Source organism: Ursus arctos, unplaced genomic scaffold, assembly GCF_023065955.2.
Source record: "Ursus arctos isolate Adak ecotype North America unplaced genomic scaffold, UrsArc2.0 scaffold_18, whole genome shotgun sequence".
NCBI lineage: Eukaryota > Metazoa > Chordata > Mammalia > Carnivora > Ursidae > Ursus > Ursus arctos.
Genome location: NW_026622852.1, coordinates 57308283 through 57322065, shown reverse-complemented (window position 1 = coordinate 57322065; position 13783 = coordinate 57308283). Strand labels below are relative to the sequence as shown.

At 62.7% G+C, this 13783-nt stretch overlaps 1 protein-coding gene across 1 annotated transcript in view; it reads left to right on the top strand.

Moving 5' to 3' along the window:
- The first annotated feature begins 2851 nt into the window (after positions 1 to 2851).
- The window catches only part of RALGDS (ral guanine nucleotide dissociation stimulator), a 43522-nt gene continuing 32590 nt past the window's right edge, over positions 2852 to 13783 (top strand). Inside the window, exon 1 of the mRNA XM_057313814.1 lies at positions 2852 to 2920. Within this exon, the coding sequence (XP_057169797.1) occupies positions 2903 to 2920 (18 nt within the window). The 5' untranslated portion in view covers positions 2852 to 2902. The remainder of the gene's footprint in view (positions 2921 to 13783) is intronic.

The window sequence follows — 13783 nt, the reverse complement described above, 5'->3', positions numbered from 1 at the left end:
AGGACGAGTCAGGGAGAGGCCCCTTGGCGTGAAGACCAGAGAAGGCCTCGGGGGGAGGTGGCCCTGAGGCCCAGGCAGCAGCCACAGGCTTGCAAGGGAGAAGGGAGCCCCTGCCTCACTCCCAGCCCAGCCTCTCCTGGACCCAGCTGATGTCCCTTCTTAGCCTTGGGCCAAACCCCGAAGGACTATGGCTGACCCTGGTCCCTGTCGCAGGGCACAGCCCTCAGACAAGAGCTGAGGGAGTGACAGGACCCAACTCTTGGAACCAAACCAGGGTCCAAGCTACTTTCCAAAACAGAGCTGAGGGCTTGGGGCCAGAGCTGCTGCATGGGTGGGAAGAGGGAAGGAGCCTGGTGGGGGTTGGGAGGGTGGAGGGGGTGGGGCCTGACCCAGCAGCTGGAGGTGGGAGGGCCCAGAGACAGTCCCAGCAGCCCCGGCCCCTGTCTGACAGGATCAGCTCTGAGCCACAGGTACCACGGTTGACAGGGCCCATCAGCTCTGGGGGCTTCGAAGTTTTCTAAATCGCAAAGGTACTTCTTTAAGAAATAGACAAAATCACAAGTACAAAATGTCTGCGTGGAGGCCCCTGACACTTAAGCTTCCTGTCCCTTATGGCCCACACGTGACAGTCCATCATGGCTCAGTCCCCGGGCCTGGCCCGCACACCTCTACTCACACTGCCCACCAGTCAGGCCTGCTTGCCCTATCACCAGGCCGATTTCTGGGGACTCACACTTGACATCACCTCCAGGAAGCCGGCCTTGATTTGTGCCCCGCTCCAGAGTGCCTTTTGGTGTTCCCACGAACCCTCCTCATCCCTGTGCCATTTACAATGTCTGCCCATCTCCACCCCTTGCCCAGTTGGTAAACTCCAAGACGGGACAGACTGTGGCTGGCCCAGTTTCCCCTGGTACCTGAAACCCAGGAGGCACTCTGTCAATATTGAACGACTGTGTGAGGGGTGACAGCTGAGAGAACACAGGGCTGAGAGTCTGTCCTGGCACCTGTGGGATGTGGGACCGTTCATCTGAGGCCCTGGGGTGAGGATCAAGTGAGATTATGGCTGGAACACCTCTGGGTCCCAACTCCTCTTGGGCAGCTACTTTGGGACGTGGCTAGGTCTGGGCCCTCCAAGCAGCCTGCCCCACACCGGAAGGAGGCGGAGGACCGCCATAGCCCCCATTACACAGGAGTGAACAGACAGCCTGCTCGTTCCTCGTTGGTTTTGGGGTTCCCTGCTTGAGTGGGGGCAATAACATGCCCACAAGCTCCCTCCAAATCTAGGATGCTGTGGCTCTGGTAAGACTGCCCCGATTGTGTCCTCTGAGCCCCCAACCTGCAGTGACCCCCGACTCCTGGCCCAACATCCAGAGCCCTGCACCATGTGGTCCAGATGCCGGCCCCAGTGTGCGCCCCTCACCCCACTCCAGCCTCCCTAGGGCCTTCCCCCCTGAGGGAGCCCACCAAGCCTTTGCCCCTCAGAGCCCCCTGCAGCCACTGGCCCTCACATGGCCCCCCTTCAGGTCGGCCTCCCCTCCAACCCTGGGCTCAGAGGCCAGCCCCTCGAGCTCCTCGGGAAGCTCAGGCTTTGGGTCAGATTGAGCTGGGTTCAAACCCACAGCAGGGCCATGTCACAGCCCCGTGACTGGCAAGCTCGTTGGTGGGTGCTCTGAACCTCATTGAAAATAGGGTCTGTGACCCTGACCTCGTGAGGGTGAGCTGAGGGCACAGGTGGTTGCCTGGCTGGGGGAGCCCCAACCCAGGATAAGGCCTGTGATGGTCAGTGTGGGACTCAGTGAGGGTGAAGAGCAATGACCCTGAGTCCCCCGTTCATATTCACAGCTGGACTTGGTCACTCAGAGCTGAGTGACCTTGATCGCCGGGGCCATTGTTCATGTATAAAATGGGGTGAAATCACTGAGCACGCAGGGAGGTCCTGTGCAACACTACCCCTAAAGGCTGCGGCACCCCGGTGGTGGGCTCCCTCCTCCCTGGGCTCCTTCCCACCCCTCTGACTCCAACCAGGGCTGCAGCCAGGGACAGGCTGGACCTCGTGTCCAGCCTCCTGCCAGGAGAACTAGAAGAGGTGTAGAGGAGTAAGGGGCAGACTGACCTCCTTGCCTGTACTCCGCGTCCGCGGGGCCGCCTCCAGGTCCTCTGGCCCAGCCGTGAACCCAGCCGGCCTCTGCAGGTTACACGTGGGGACCAGGACAGGACAGCGCTGTATATTCGGAGACTCCCGTGTCTTCAGGTCTCCACCCCAACCCGGCCCAGCGCCCGACGGCCCTCACCCGCTTGGGTTTGGGGCGGCAGGAGGTCCCAGCGGGCGCGCGAGGCATAAAGCAGGCAACGGGGCGGGAGACGCGTGGGACCCGCCGCGCCCTGGGCCCTCGGTGCGCTGCGGTGAGGCGCGGCTCTGATGCACGCGCTGTCCGCGGGCCCCACAAGCCCCGCGTGCACGCGATCGTGGACGCGAGGCCCGGCGGCCCCGGCAGGGTCCACCCACCGCCGCCCGCGGGAGGGAGGCCGGCGCGCCTCCCCCCCCCCCCCCACGAGCGCGCCCCCGAGCTCGCGCGGCGGCGCCCGCCCCTCACACCTGCGGCGGGCGGGGCGGGGCCGCGGCTGTCCCCGCCCACCCGGCCGGAGCCCGGGAGCCCGGGCGGAACCGTGCAGCGGGGCCCGAGCGGCCGGCGGCACAGCGCGGCGCAGACAATGGGAGCGGCGCGGGAGGCGACGGAGCGGGCGGCGGTGGTTGCGGAGCTCCGGGCCCCGCGGGGACGGAAGGCCGCGCCATGAGCCCCGCAGCCGGGCGCCCCCCTGCGCCGCGCGCGGGCCGAGGCGAGCGGCCTCTGCGAGCCCCGGGCCCCGCCCTGGGGCTGGCGATGCGCTGCCAGGGCTGAGGATGATGGTAGATTGCCAGGTGAGTGCCCGCGCTCGGCCCTGGCCGCCCTCCCAGCCGGCGGGGGTGGAGAGAGGACCACATGTCCCGGGCCCACACCCCATCCGGCGAGGAGGGAGCACGGCGCCCGGTCCACGCTGAGCGCGCGCTTACGCAGTTCCGCGTCCAACCCCTCCTGGTACAACTGGGAAACTGAGACCAGGAGAGGCGGGGACTGGCCCGGGGCGCGTGAGGTGAGCGGAGTCCGGAGGAGAAGGGAAGGTTCTGGCCTCCCAGGCCAGGGCTCAACCCTCCCATGGGTTTCCAATGGGATTAAGAGCCCCTAAGATCCTGGGGGACCCCGTTCACCCCCTCCCAACTGGGGCCGTTTCCCCTGAGCATCCCCACGCGCCCACAGGTACATACACACATTGACTTCACAGATGGGGACCACGGGATGGGGTCGGAGGAGGAGTGAACACTGGAAAGGTGACAAGGGAAAAAGAAGAAAGGCATTGGAGGAGCCATGGGGCAGGGGCATCCAGTCTCCTGGCAGCATGCCCAGGACTCATACATGGGGAGAGGGGACATGTCAGACTGATGACCAGGGGGTCCGCAAGGTGCCCAGGGTCCCTAGGGCTCCTGGAGAGGACAGGCTCTGGGGTCCTAGGTACACCATTCTGGGCACCTGGACTAGGAAGACACCCCCCAGCCTAGTGCGGTCGGGTCTACAGGACAAAAGGCCTCAGCTTACTCTTCTGTCCGCTGGGCTGTAGAGATGGGCTGTCCCTAGGGTCCCACGGGCTTGTGGAAGAATCTGTTGGCTTTGGATCTCTGTCCCTGACCCGCTGTGCTCCCAGTCCTGGGAAAATGCTTTGTATTCCCTCAAGGTCCTTTTGAGCAGAGGGCAGCCTGGGGCTTGGGGGGCTGAGGACCTGGGTATGCAGAACGTGGCAGAGCACTGACCACTGGTCTGGGGACCAAGGTCAAGACCCTCCTTGGTGCAGCGTCGGAGTCCCCATTTGGAAGAGGTTCCAGATTCCATGTTCTGGCCAGGGTGAGGAGGCCTTAGGAAGGAACCGAGCACAAGGACAGGGGAGAGAAACAGGGACAAGGGAGGCTTCCGAAGTTCCTCACATCACTCCTGGAGCCCCCAGGTCCTGCTCCTTTACCCTCTAGGGCCAGGGAGAGCCCCTGCCTTGGCTACACCCAAACAAAGGTGTGTGTTTTGTTTTCTGGTTTTCCTGCTGGGGCTGCCATGCTGGTGCTGACCACCAGGGGTCAGGCTGTGCCCACGGTGCTCCCTGACGCCACCAGAGCAGGGAAGGGACACCCAGGGGTCATGCTGGGCGTCCCCTGCCTCCACCCCAACAGGCACCTCTGATTATTAGCCTCCACGTCCACGATGTGAGCTGCTCAGAGGCAGGAGGGGGCTCTGAGACCCTCTCGTGGACTCATTCAGCTCCTGTGCCCCTCACACTCACCCTGAGCAGGGGCTGTGCTAGGCCTGGGGGGGGGGGGGGCTGGCAGGTCCCTGGGGGGGGGGTCCGCTGTCCTCCAGGAGCTCCCAGCCCAGAGGGGGAGATGGACCAAAGCACAAGAGCAAATCCAGGTGAAAGGGAAGAACAGACGCTGCAGGGGAGTGAGGCAGGGTGAAGGGGGGCAGGCAGGAACCCCTGGCTGGGGTCTCACTGGCCTCCGGGGTGAGCCCGATGCTGGGAGCAGAAGGACAGCAGGACCCAGTCCCGCACACGTCTGCTAGCAGTGGCTGCGGGGCAGGGCCAAGCTGCAGAGACTCCGAGGCAGAGAGCATGTGGCCAGAGAGGAGCTGAGAGAGAGCTGGGGAGCGCTCTGCAGGGAGGGGGGCAGGGCCCGACCCCAGCCTGGAAGGCTGTGCTACTAGCTGTCTGGGCCCTGGGACACGCTGGCCTCCCTTGGACCATCTCACAGTTCTGTGCCAGAATCCCCCCCGCCCAGCTCAGTGGGGAGCCTCTGCCTCCAGGTCACCCAGGAGGCCGGGGCCTCAGCCTCCACTCAGGCTCCACTGGGGCAGGGTCTGTGTCCCAGACCATTCACGTGGTATTGGCAGGATTCATCTGGGCAATGGGTGGGCACAGAGAGATATTCCAGAAGGAAGTATCCTGTGGTCAGGCTTGATTCAAGGCGGGGAGGCTGAAGATGAGGATGATAATTGGGGCCTGTATCTATTGTGTGCTCGTATGTGCTCCGTCCTCACTGCCCTGGGTCACCTCCTGAATTGCCATCAGGTTCCTGGGGCTCTGCCTGGAACACTGGCGTGGCTGCACTTGTCCAGGGTGGCCGAGTGGGGGTTGGGACTGCGGGAGGGGGTGTATTCAGTTTTTGTTGCCGCTGGAACAGATTTGGGTGGCTCAAAACAGAAGAAATGTATATTCCATCAGTTCTGAAGGCAGAAAGTCCAAAATCAGATGTCGGCGGTTCCATGCTCTCTCTGGAAGTTCTAGGACAGGGTCCTTCCTACCTCTTCCAACTTCTGGTCGTGCCAGCAACCCATAGCGTTTCTTGGCTCCATAGGTGCATTGCTCTGAGCTCTGCTTCGGTCTTCACATGGCCTCCTCTGCGTGTCTGTGTCGTTTTCCCCTTTTTCTAAGGACACCAGTCATTTGATTCGGGCCCACCCTCCTCCAGTGTGTCCTCCTCTTAACCTGATGACATCCGCAGAGACGCTATTTCCAAGTCAGGTTTATTCACAGGTGCTGGGGTAGGACGGCAACATAGCTTTTTGGGGACACAGTGCAACCCACAACAGGAGCACTGGAGTGATTCCCGCCCCGAAGCCCAGGTACCCACGTGCCCAGGAGGCTGGGGGGAGCAGTTGGGGTCTGGGGAGGTCTCAGGGACCCCTCAGGGGCAGAGGCCCCTGGCCCCGGGGTTGTGGCTTGAGTGCCCTCTGAGTGTTGCCCTTAGGAACAGCAGGTGGCGCTGTGACCCCCTTGCCGCATCCCCAGCCCCACTTCAGGGCTGGGGTAGACAAAGGTCTCGCATTCCAGTTACGAAGAGACAACACTCAACTGTAAACACAACAGGAGCCCTGTCATTTCAAGGGGGACACGCACCGCAGAGGAAGTCAAATAAGGTGGGGCCACAGGGTAGTGACGCGGCGGCTCCATGGACGGGAGGCCCGGGAACCCAGCAGGGCCAGGCCTCCCCGGGTCGGGAGCTGGTGTTTCCTTCTTCACCTGCAAGCCGAGCCGGCCCTTCTCAGCCGTTTTCAAGGCCCAGGCTTCTCCCAGGGCAGCTTTGATTACCCTTTGTGGTTTCCTGGCAGCTCACCTGGTCCTGCCGGGCAGGACTGCTATGTCTTATGTCTGAGGGGCACGCAGAAGGCAGCCATCTGATGGGTGGGGTCCCTGTGTCCAGAGACCCTCCCCGAGGGAGGGGGGCAGGGCTGCCTGAGCTCCCCCACTGCTCACCTGGTGGGATTCTGCCCTGTCCTCACACAAACCGGAGAGGGCCACCTGGGGCTGAGGAATAGGGGCCCCCAGCTCCCCATGGGAGAGTAGGCTCCTAGGGCCATCCGTGAAATGAAGCAAAGTGCCCAGGGTGGTACTGGCCCCAGAAGTGAGGCCCCTGGGCACTCCTGGGTCCCATGAGGCTGAGGCTGCTAGCCCTTCACAGTGGGTCACCCGCTAATTCTCCCCACGGATACTAACAAGGGCGTCTGTGCAGAGTCCGCCTTGGCTCCAGGCTGAGAAGACGGGACCGTGGAGAAGAAATACAGGAATGGGGGTGTAGGACAGAGAGCGGGTCCTAGGAGAAGGCATCGATCGGGCTGGAAGGCTGGGCATCTGGGGTCGGTGGCCGCCCTGCCATCGGCAGCACACCAGCCGTGGGACTGTGCTCTGCAGGGTAACTCCCAGACCCTCCCCCCCTTCCGCAGGGTGCTGTGGACAGCCGGGCTGTGGCGCCTTCCCTGCGCCTGGCCTTGGGCTGCAGCGTTTCATCATATCCACAGTGTAGGTACCACTGCTGTCTTCATGTGCAGAAGGGGAAACTAAGACACTGGAAGCTGAACGGACTCCCCAGCTAGGTCGTGACAGGGCTGGTGGGGACATGTCCCTCTGTGCAGACATGCCTGGGAGGGGCTGGGCCTAGGGGCTGGCACCAAATTCCTTGCAATTGCAATGAGCTTCCAATGTCAGGGCTGGGCAGGCCCCAAGGTGACGGTTAACAGCGGGAGTGGAGACGTAAACAGAGTTAATGAGCCCCTTCGTCCTCTCCCCACTTTAATGAAGGCCTTGAGCTCTGGGCTCTGCATTTTCTCAGGGTTCTGGGGTTTTGAGCCTCGGTCTTCACTTAGGGTCGCTGCTGGGTGCGTCTCTGTGGGGGTTGGGGAATGAGCTTCTGGAACCTAGATGTCTCCTCCCAGGGCAGCCGAGCCAGAGTGAGGAGGTGGAAAAGAGAGGGCATCCCCCTAAAAATGACAAGCCCCAGAAGGAGGGAGAGTTCCCATGGTAACCTGGAGCAGTTGCTTGGTAACTACAGGCCCCCAAAATACTTGCGGGCAGGAAGGCTCAGGGCTGGGGCTTTCCAGTGGCCTCTGTAGACCCTAGCTGTGGGGTCTGATCCACCCCCACCCAGCAGCCCCCGCCCTGGATCCTTCCTGAGGGAAACCCCAGTCTACTCCTCCCTCCTGCCAGCCAGCCACCTTCTGTCAGGCCATCCCCCTAGCAACAGAAGCTACTTCCTGGATACCTGAGTGACAGTTGGTGGTGGCACGATGTCAGAAAATGTCGGGTCAGAGGGCAGCGTAGATAGGGCCGGGTGCCAGCCAGGGGAAGGGAAAAGCTGGGCTTGGTGCCCTGGACCTTGTACCCCCTGCAGCCGTGAGTGACCTGGGCCTGGGGACAGGGTGGCAGGGCAAGGTGTGGCTGGGAGGGTGGAGTGGTTAGAGCCCCTGGAGTAGGGGACTGTGGTTCTGGCCCAGGCCAGCTGAGATTGACTAGCTCTGTGACCTTGGCCTCAGTTTCCCCATCTGTGGCCCCATCTTCCCCTGTGCCTGTGTGTTCACCATTCAGTGCATGAACACTGCCCTGTGAATCATGCCACCTACTAGGACTTTGGGGTGGCCAGGACCAGACTAGCTTGTGTTCCTCCTGCTGCCGGCCTGCTCCCTATCTGGGTGCTGGGGGAAGGCACGCGGCTCATGGTTAAGGCCATCGGCTTTGGAGACAGACACCTGTGTCCGGAGCCCAGTGCAGTGCTTGTTACTGAGTGTCCTGGAATGGGCGCGAAACCCCTCTGAGCCTTGCTGTTCCTCCAGCTGTAAGCAAAATGTGGAGACGGAAGGAAATCCAACCCTCCGGGCTCTGGTAGGGCCTGCTTTCCTTTGTGGGTGCTGACCCCGTCCCCAGCAGTGAGCACACAGAGCAGGGTTGTGTCCGCAGGGAGGGAGCAAGGCCCCGGAGCCCCCTGCCTTGCCTTGGAATGGAGGAGAGAGGGCCTTTGGGGTCCAGACTGCCCTGGGGGGTGGGTTTTGGAGCTGGGAAGGGTGGGAGGCCCAGGTACCCTCAGGTGTTCTCTCTGGGGAGGGCAGTGATGGGTGGTCCTGTTGGTGACCTCAGGGCTTCCCCAGTGTCCTCGGGGAGCCAGGATTCTAGTCTGACCTTGATGATCCACTCACTCTGTGATCTTGGGCCATCACCCCATCTTCTGAGCCTCCCAGGCCCCAGCTGTAAAACGGGGAGGGGGCGTGCCCACCTCCGGCCTTGGGAGGCGCTTTGGGTGGCATCTGCCCCGTGCGGGGTGCACGTTGGATTTGGGGGCGGCGGCTCTGGCTCCAGTTGCTCCCACGCGGCACCTCTGCCCACTCTGCCCAGCCGCCCCTCACTCACGAGCGCGGCGGGAGGAGGGGCGGGGTGAGGGCGGCGCAGACAATGGCCCAGGCCCGGGTGGCGACGGCAGTGCCCGGAGCAGGGCGGGGCGCTGTGGGGCCGGGCGCTGGGCAACAGCAGGCGGCGCGCTCCTGTCCTCGGCCCCAGGCGGGGTGCAGCCCCTGCCCGCGTTCATGCTTGTGGTCCCGCCGAGCGTGCGGGCGGACGAGGTGAGCCCCAGCCCCGCGGGCAGCCGGGGAGGGGACGGGGCAGGGCCACACAGCAGCCGGTGGCTGCCGCCGGAGCTGATGCGGAAGCGCTGCCCCCGGCCTCCCAGGCCTGAGAGGGGCGAGGTCCCCCTTGAGGCTGGAGGGCACCGGGTTCTTCCCCCTTTCTGGGTTGGGAATGGGAATGGGTTTGCCTGGGGAAGGCACAAAGTATCTTCTTTGCACACCACCTGAGGTTCCCGGTGTGCCCCCCTGACCTGTGTGTGCCCGCTGGGGTGGGGAGGGCGTGGTCCTGGCCTGAGAGGGGATGAGTCCAGAAACCTACTCCCTCCCCCGCCCCCGGCCCCTTTGGGATTCTGTGGCGTGCAGGCCTGCCTTGTCCCAGGAGGTCCTTTACCTGTAACTGTGCAGGTCAAAACCGGGAGGGCGGGGACCAGGGTGTTTAAGCCCTGGGAACTGGCACCGCGTCAGCGGCCGCTGTGGGCCCGATTCCCGCTCCACCCACGGCACCTGGCTGGGCTGTGGTGGGCGGAGGAGGAGCCCAGCCCTGAACGTCTCTGTCCACAGCTCTCAGCATGCAGGCGGTCAAGGCTGTCTTGAGGTCAAGGGGGAGAGAGAAGTCTGGGAAGGCCGGGTGGGAGTGCAGGCTTGGACTCGCAGGATCCCAGACAGGTGGTTCCCTCAACTTCCCTGTGGACTCATGGACGTCAAGGTGTATGAAATGTTCCTGAAGTCCCTGGTACTGTCACCAGCGAGCCCTCCGCAGGTGGCAGGAGATGTCTGTCCCCTCCGAGGAAGGCAGATGGTGGTGTGGCCCACCAGCTGTGAAGACAGGTGGTGCTGACTGCCCTTGGGGAGCTGGGGGCTGGCCCTGAGTTGAATCCACAGGTTTTTCTAGGTGGGGAAACTGGGGCCCAGAGAAGCTGCGTAGATCGCTGGGCGCGCCGCCTGCAGGTCGGACCCACCCGGATCGCCTTCCTCCCTGAGGCCAGAGTTCCAGGGTGTGCTGCCCCGACAGTTGCCCGGGGGTGCCCTCCGGCCCTCTGGTGGCTCGGGGTTGAAGTAGAGGGTGAGACAGTCCACCTGGCCCGGGCACCGGGTGGCCACAGGTGGCAGCTGCGGGCTGCAGAGCGAGGCGAGTGGAAGGGCAGGTCCGTGGTGCCCGGTGCCCGGTGCGGAGAGGCTGAGTTGGCAGCATCACCCACCGGCCCCCCCGCCATAGCGGAGGATTACAGTTCTCCAGTATTTCCAGGAGTTTCCTTTGCGGCCACGTGGGGCCAGGAAATCCTTGTACAAAACACGTGCGTCCTTCTCCTTCCCTTCTCGCCAGCCCTGCCGGAAGCAGGCACGGGGTGGGCCCCGAGGGGGCATGCCCCCCCAGGGTCTGGGGACGCAGGGTGGCCACTGTTGTCAGGCAGCTGTGCGGGAAGTGGGGGCTACAGCCGAGGCAGTCCTGCACCTGCCTGTGGTAGCGTCTGTGGCCACGTGCGCGACAAGCCCAGCGGTGGCTGAGCGCGCCTGTGTGTGAAGGGACTCGTGCGGTGCAAGTAGGAGCACATGACTGATTACGGGGTGGGAGGAGACGCGCACGTGGGGCACGAGAGTGCATGCGTATGTGCGTGCGCACATGTTTGCATCTTGCTCTTTCGAAGCGTGGGGCCTGGGCGGAGACCCCGAGGAGGCCTGCGTGTTCCTGCCCCGTCCACTTCTCCGTATCAGTGTGTGAAAGGGGTTAATAAGTGTACGCGGCTCACACGGTTGGGGTGGCTCTGCTCGGCACCGTGCCTGATGGTGGCGTGGAGATCGGTACCGCCCTTGGAGGGTCCCTGGCAGGGGCGTCCCCCTGGTGCCTGGCCGTCCTTGCCACATCTCCCATGTAGGAGCAGGTAGAGGCAGACAGGAGAGGCCCAGGGACCTTGCCAAGGAGGAGAAACCAAGGAAGGAGCAAAGTGGTGGGCTTGGCAGAGGGTCAGTAGGTGGCAGGAGGGGGGACAAAGGCTGTGTCTCTGCAACTGTCACTCAGCCCCAAGGCCCTGCCCCCATCCTCCCCTGCATCCTCCCCTGCCTCAAGGGAAACTTCCTTGCGGGAAGACTGTGGGAAAGAGGGCAGCAGGCACCAGCCCCACCACCTCCCGGCAGCCAGCTGGAGCCCCAGATCCCTTCCAGAGGCTAGGGCAGCTCAGGAGGTCCCCCTCTGAAAGGGGAGCCCTGCTTCCCAGGCCCTGGGCCCCCGCGTGCAGTCAGCGGGTGGGTGGTGGCACCGGGCACACGGTGTCCCTGGCACGGCGGGCAGCCTCCTCACCACAAGGGCCCATTTGTCCCAACTCCGCCGGCCCTGAAGCCCCAAATGACCAGGCCTGCTGGGCACAGGGGCCTGACTGTGGGCTCAGCTCCCCCCACTCACCCCGCCTCAGCCAGCCCCGTCTGTACTTCCGGGGCCGGCTCCTTAGCACAGGCCAGAGCAACCTCTACTTACCCAATGAGCGGAGACCCATTCCCTAAGAGTTATTACTGCGCTAGGAGTTTCCGAAGGAGAAAAAACCCCAGGTTGAACCAGAGCTGAACTGCCTGCCTGCCTCCCCACCCTGACATCCCACGGCAGGCTGGCTTCTGGGAACCTCCTGGCTCCCGCTTCCCAGAAAGCCTGGCTTGCCTCCAGCCTCGGCTCCCAGCCTCGCTCTCTGGAAAGCACTCGAATGGCAGGCTGGCAGAGAGCGCCTTGCCCTTCCTGTGCCCTTCCTCCTTGCCGTCGCTGGGGTTCCCCTCCAGCCTTGCCGCCTCCTCCAGGAAGTTTTTCTGGTGATCTCCCCACAAGCAACTCATTAGCCCCGAACTCTGAATATTTTTGAATCTAGGAACTTTGAAACCGGAGGAACTGTCTGGACCATCGAGCTTACCGGTGCATCCTACGTATTTGTCGAGAGCCCACTGTGTGCCAGGTGCTGTTGTAGGCATCGGTACCTCAGGGAACCGAGTCCCTGCCTGCTCTCGAGGAACTTACACCCCTTCCAATTTTTAAAAAGAGGGAAGAACTGAAAACACACTTAGAACACGCAGCGCTCTTTCCACTCCTGTGATGGTGTGTGCGTACGGGAGTGGTATAGTCACCCGCCCACCCGTTAGCAGTTATGGGAATGCGTCATGGGCCAGGCACTCGGGTATGAGGGGTGAGCAGGACAGATGCTGCCCCCAGGGAGCTTAGAGCCCAGTTGGGGGGGTTATGAAGCCACCCCACAGGCTGTGAAATGTTTTCTTAATCCCCTTCTCGCGGCTTTCCCCACATGGCACTTTCTAGCTCGCCCACCCTCGTCCGCCAAAGAACACAGCATGCTCAACCCCTCGGACCCTATTCTGCTTTTTCTTCTATAGCACACTCACCTTCCAACACGCCTTTTACTTCTTACACCCCCCAGACCAGAAGGTGATCGTGACCTGTTTTGTTCCCTGGTGTAACGCTTGCACCTGTACCCGGTCTGACACCTCGCAGGGGCTCAGTCAGTCGTGTGGGCTGAATGCTGTGGTCGTAGCCTAGGGCTGCTCTGGTCTGCAACGCCGTGCTACAAACTGTGGCTGGTCCCCAGGGACATGGGGTGAACGGAAATTATTTAGAGACTCTCACAGCAGTTTGACTTTGCTGGAAGGATTTTCTATTGCATTTTCCAAAGTGTCAGTTGTCCCCGACTTGGAGTGTCCTAGGCTGCTTCAGGGTAATGTCAGGCCCCATCCTAAGGGCTTCCATCCACTCTTTCAAGCTTTTGGAGGCGGAGGCCATCCCCACGTGTAGGCCAGGACGAGGATCAGCAGGTGGCAGGCTGGGGGTTTGAACCTGGACTCGGTCTACCCAGAGCCCCAACTCGTAGCTGCTGCTCTAATTCTTAAAGCTAGATGTCAGGCTCATTATCGAGATGGGCATGGGGCAGGCCTAAAGGGGCGGGGAGCTGTCCTCGGTTGCTGTAGGAGGGGGGCTGGTGGTGCCCTGGGCAGTGCCGGATCCTGCCAGGCAGGCAGCCAGAAGGAGCAGCTGGGGCAGGGCCTTGATTCTCGGATCCTCAGCCTCTTGGCAACCTGTGTGACTCAATGGGCTGGTAAAAAGGGCCGGCCGGCGGGCAGCCAGCACAGGGGAGCCCCGGGCAGCGGGTGAGTCAGCAGCTGGAGCAGCCCACCAACCTAGCACTGGATTACTGTTCTGCCTGGAGTGGGGCCAAGCCTCAGCGGCCGAAATAACTAGTCCCTCCTTGCCTTTCTCCCTGCCAGCTCTCCTGGCCGGTGTTTCTTGTGGTCTCCCCAGCCTGGAGCCGGGGAAAGGGCCTTCCTCTGGCCCCTCTTGGCCCTTACATAAAGCAGGGGTCCCCTGCCCACAGAAGGGCACCGGGAGGATAGAATCACACTCAGCCCTTCCTGTAGAGAGCTGAGAGCAGCTGAGAGCACCGTCTTCCAAGCCAGACTGCTATGTGACTTTGGGGGAGTTTGGTAGGTCTCCAGGCTCCTGTCTCTGAGCTCGCCTGCACACCTGCCTCTCCCATCGTGACACTTAAATTATACCCACACGGCGCATCAGTGAATGGTAGAAATATTGGGGGGAGGGGAGGTCACTGACTCCGGCTTAGACACAGGGTTGCGCAGGTGGGGGGCAGAGTGACGGGGGAAATCAAAGTCAGAATCCCGAGCTGGGCCTCATACAGGGGGCAGACCACCCACCCTGCGGACAGGGACCCAGCAGCCCCAAGCCTGCCTGTGCTGCCAGGAACAAATCCACGTGTGATCTTTAGCCCCGCCCAGAGTGGAGGAAATTGAGCTGCCCTAGGGGCCAGAGAAGCCAAGGCATG